Source organism: Loxodonta africana, chromosome 12, assembly GCF_030014295.1.
Source record: "Loxodonta africana isolate mLoxAfr1 chromosome 12, mLoxAfr1.hap2, whole genome shotgun sequence".
Classification (NCBI taxonomy): Eukaryota; Metazoa; Chordata; class Mammalia; order Proboscidea; family Elephantidae; genus Loxodonta; species Loxodonta africana.
The window spans coordinates 48,158,575-48,163,049 of record NC_087353.1 but is presented as its reverse complement, the minus strand read 5'-3'; the positions used below and the strand labels follow the sequence as shown (position 1 = coordinate 48,163,049).

Genomic DNA, 4,475 nt, shown 5'->3' with positions numbered 1-4,475 from the left:
AAATGGTGCCCCTTGGTTACTTCATGCCTATGACAGTGCTAAGTCTAATGGTGACCAAAAGTCTTCATGCAGGCAACTCATTAGAGAGTTAAGTCATAGCTTCAGGAGCATTACACAGATATTATCTTTATGTAAGTCCCCGTGAGGGCAGGGGCTTTTTTCACTCCAGTATCCCCAGAGCCTAGCCAGATGCTTGGCACCTGAGCACATAAGGGCTTCATAAAGATTTGTTGAATGAATAAATGAGTGACTAAGTAAGTGAACTGCCAGACCCTGTCTGCTGGTAGGCAAAAGACACTAACATTCTGAAGCCACTCTAGAACCGGCCAGGGCTTAGCCAGGACCTCAGGAAGGTCAGGCAACCATACTAAGTTCCAGAAGACTGGGAGCGGGATGAGGCCAAGGTAAGAAAAGGCAGCAGCTCTCCTTGGGCGCCCACACACCTGCTGCTAGTGCCTGTCCAGGGTTGTGGTTATCTCAAGAGGGGAATCTTGTATACTGAAAAATGGCTTTCCATTCAGTGGCATGAATCACTAACGGTGGAACTTTGAGCACCAACAGGGGAGAAGGTGTGGAGCCATTTGACTCACCGCAAATCTTACCCCTTGGCTACGTAATGCCTTCTTATAAAGCTAACTCTAACAGTGACCAAGAGTTAATCTATGCAAGCAAGTCGTTAAAGGAATTTGAGAGTTAAGTCATAGTTTCAGTGGCATTACACAGACAAGCGACAGCTTGTGGTTAGAGCTTGGATGGAGTTCTTGCCTACATGTCAGAGCTTTTTCCCTCTGGTGCTTAAAATCACTGCCTGGTAAAGGACACAGCAAGCAGGGTATCATTAGAGTGAACAATTCATGACATGAAATGCAAGAATGTCTAAGCTCCACCCAAAATCCCATGACAATGATACATGCCCGACTGGCTCATGACCAAATCCATTGAGGTGAATTATTTCATACCAAGAACACATTTCTCTTGTTCCCATCCATATGTGGGGAGAAATGTCACACGCCTCTCTGTGTGTCAGTGCCCAAAAACAAGCAAGCTTTCACAGGCACTGGTGAGGGTGACAAAAACCTCACCCACAGCCATGGCCAACAACCAAGTGGATTTCCAGGGAGCCTCCTTGGCAGAAACAATGATATTTTCCAGAGTAGGGTGGGGCATGGTGGTGATAACACAGAGGGGAAAAAGAAAATGAAATGACACTTAGCCCATGAACTTGTGAGCTCAGAAAGGAGTAACCGTGTAGGAGGCTATCCCTCATGGGTGTATCACTGCTCCCTCTCTTGCGTCTAGCCTTCCCTGACTGCTGAACCCCAGGCCACTGAATCCCTCCTCCACCATGACTAGGTACATCAAAACCCCATCCTGTGAAAGGGTTTCATCTGCATGGCATTTCATCTATGCCTAGGGAAGCATTGTAACTTATGTGGGCCTCAGAGTTGTCATCAGCATCCACCATACCTAGAAAGTGAGTGGAGTTTGAGTCTCGGTTCTTCTACTTGGCTGTGTGACTCTGGGCAAGTTTACTAACCTCTCTGAGCCTCAGTTTATTCATTTGCAAAAATAAGATAACGATATGCTCATGGGGTTATTTTATTAGGACTAAATCAGATTAAGTGAAATTGTGCACAGTAAGGACCTAGACAATGCTTGGCAGATAATGTGTGCTCAATAAATTGTATTTTCCTGTCTAAGTGCCTCCTTGTTTTGCTTATTAAGTGGTATCATACTACCTTATAGAGATTTCTTTTGACTACTGGTCTTGACTGCCCTTTTAGCTTCTTGAATTTTTGTTTCAGGAAATGTAGAGTATGCTTGGTTTTTAGTTATAATAAAGTTATATGTTGAAACTAGCTCAGTCTAATAACTTTCTTAAACACTAGAGTGATTTGAGGGGCACTCACTTCCCCATTACTTTATACCCACCTTATTCCAAAAATAATTTCAGGGGACTTACAAAAATAAATACAACATGATACAAAGAGATAAGATTATTTGTTACAAGTTGGTCACAAAGTTGGTCCTGAGCTTCCTAGAAGCCAAGGCAAAGAGGGAAAGCTGAGCAATGATAAGATTCACAGTGTTTACAAGATATCAGTGGCTTCATAGAAACACAATTTTTCCTACATGATGGTCTAAGTGAAATCTGTACCATCTTCAACAATATCTCTCTTATCCTGTCCATTGGTACAAACCAGGGCACACAAGAGGACTGCTGTTATATAAATAAGCCAAAGATGGCTTCTGCATATCGGCCCCAGGTTATTTACTTCTTTCTAGCAAGCTGAGGCTCATTAGTCCAAAAAAACCCACTGGTGCCAAACTCAAATTTTTACCCACCCAATTATTTTTAAATAGCCCAAATAGGCAGATTGTTAGAAATTGTTAGCCACAAAGAGCCTGCCTCTTTTACATACACCATGAACTGGGCCAAACATCTGCCAGCCCAAGATAAGGACTCTAAAGTGCTGTTGTCTTCAGAGCTCTCTGACCCAGAGACTCCCTACCTTGCTGCAGGACATCATGAAGGCACACATAAGTGCCCCCATTCCCTTCTCTTCCTAAGAAGTTTCCTTGCCCTCTTTCCCTTCTGGTGGCTCCCTGCTTGCCTCTGGCAGGCCTCCTGCTGTGGGGGACCAGCCCCTGCATATGGTTGTTATCAGCCCCAGTAAAGACCTTTTTGTGCAATGTTGCTAACTTGTGGCCATACCTTTTCCCTTGATCGGCCCAGAACTCCCTTAAACTCACTATAGCTAATCAACAAAAGATCCAAGCAAGGTGGGTCCCTGCAGGTCTGGCTTGATCCAGGGGTGGGTTTTTACTCAATGGAAGAATCAATGAAATGTACAGCTATTCTAGTTACTATCGCTGCGTAACAAATAACCCCAAAACTTAGCTTAAAAAATCATTATTTTGTTTATAATTTTGTGTGCCAGGCATTCAGACAGGGCACAGCAGGGATGTCTTATCTCTGCTCCATGATGTTTAGGACCTCACCTACGGGTGACTCAAAAGCTAGGGATAGAATCTGGAGGGGGTGTTACTCACATGTCTGATGGTCGAGGCTGGCTATTGGATGGGACCTTATCTGGGTTGTAGTCTAAAGCCAGGTGACCAGGGCTTCTTCACTTCATAAAGATCTCAAGGTAGTCGGAATTATTACATGGCAGTTCAAGGCTCCAAAAGTGCGTATCCCAGAGAGCCAGACAGAAGCCACATGGCTTTGCTGACCTAGCCTCAGAAGTTACGCAGAGTCTCTTCCACTGCTTTTGATTGGATACAAGCTAGTCACAAACCCATCTAGATTTAGGGGGAGAGAACATAGACACTTCTTCTTTCTTCTTCCTTCTTATTCTTCTCCCTCCCCCTTCTCCTTCCCTTTCCCCTTCTTCCTCCTCCTCTTCTTCCTCTTCCCCTTTTCCTTCTTCTCCTTCACACTTCAGAAGTACTGTATTGGGTCTGCAAGGCTGTGAGCTGCCCTTGGAGATGGGTCCCAGTCTGGAGTCTTCCAGGTTGTGACATCCCTGCCCCTGTTCCCAACCAAGGCAGGTGGCCTCATCTGACATTTTACTTGGCATGCTCCTTCGAGTATTCCCAGCCCTCCTTGGAGTACTCACAGGCCTTGGAGGGGGCCACCAATAGAGCTGACATCACCGTGATGATGCCTGAATTCCAGGACTCGAGGATGAAAAAGTTAAGCTCTGAAGGGCGTGAGAGCTGGCGCATCTGCAGGCCAGTCTGCTTGTACACATACTGGCTGAACTGGTACATGGCAGGTGGAACTACCTCCTCTGCCTTCCAAAGGGCCGTCTGGCTCTTGTCGCTGGGTCCCAGCCCCTCCTGGTCATGTACCAGGTTGACAGTACTCCCTGCCATACCACCTTTGATAAGACACCTCATCAGCGACCACACCAGCCAACATGGTTGCTCCAATCTGCATGAAAGGACACTCCAAATGCCACTTCTTGATAGGAGATGTGTCAAGATCATAATGTAGAAAAGCATGTGGGATGGGAGATATTGTTCCACCCATGACAACATCATTTAGAAGATAGTAACTTGCAACGAAGCTTTTGATAAGAATTGAGCAGACCTAATTGAAAGGTATCTTTCTGGCACCAAATACCAGTGAGGAGGTCTTGGCTTGGTCCAAGTGGATACACAGCAGGTTTATGAAAATGACCATAAGCTAAACAGATCAACAGAATCTGGGTCCCCACGGTTACACACATGCAGGCATTCAGAGAAAAGTGGCACCAATCTCTGAATATTACAAAGTATATGAAGCCTTTAATCAAGTAGACAAATCACCCACACACGTGAATTTTTCACTTTTTTTCCAACTTAGCCTTATAACTAAGACTCAAGCCAGAGACTATGACATAGATATAAATAGACCCAGAGCATCATTATATGTAATTTGGAAAGAGCTTCATGAGTGTATATCTGTAAGCAGTGCAGGAACACTT

The 4,475-nt window shown here is 45.0% G+C and overlaps 1 protein-coding gene across 1 annotated transcript; it reads right to left on the bottom strand.

The window, feature by feature from the left end:
• Positions 1–3,573: 3,573 nt before the first annotated feature.
• LOC100673232 (MICOS complex subunit MIC13-like) lies at positions 3,574–3,882 on the bottom strand. Its single transcript, XM_064294768.1, has one exon. The coding sequence runs from the start codon at positions 3,880–3,882 to the stop codon at positions 3,574–3,576; it is 309 nt and encodes a 102-aa protein (XP_064150838.1).
• Between the last annotated feature and the right edge of the window lie 593 nt (positions 3,883–4,475).

Bases quoted from the DNA above. Each gene is read 5' to 3' on its own strand.
- LOC100673232 (XM_064294768.1), bottom strand. From the start codon at position 3,882: ATGGCAGGGAGTACTGTCAACCTGGTACATGACCAGGAGGGGCTGGGA.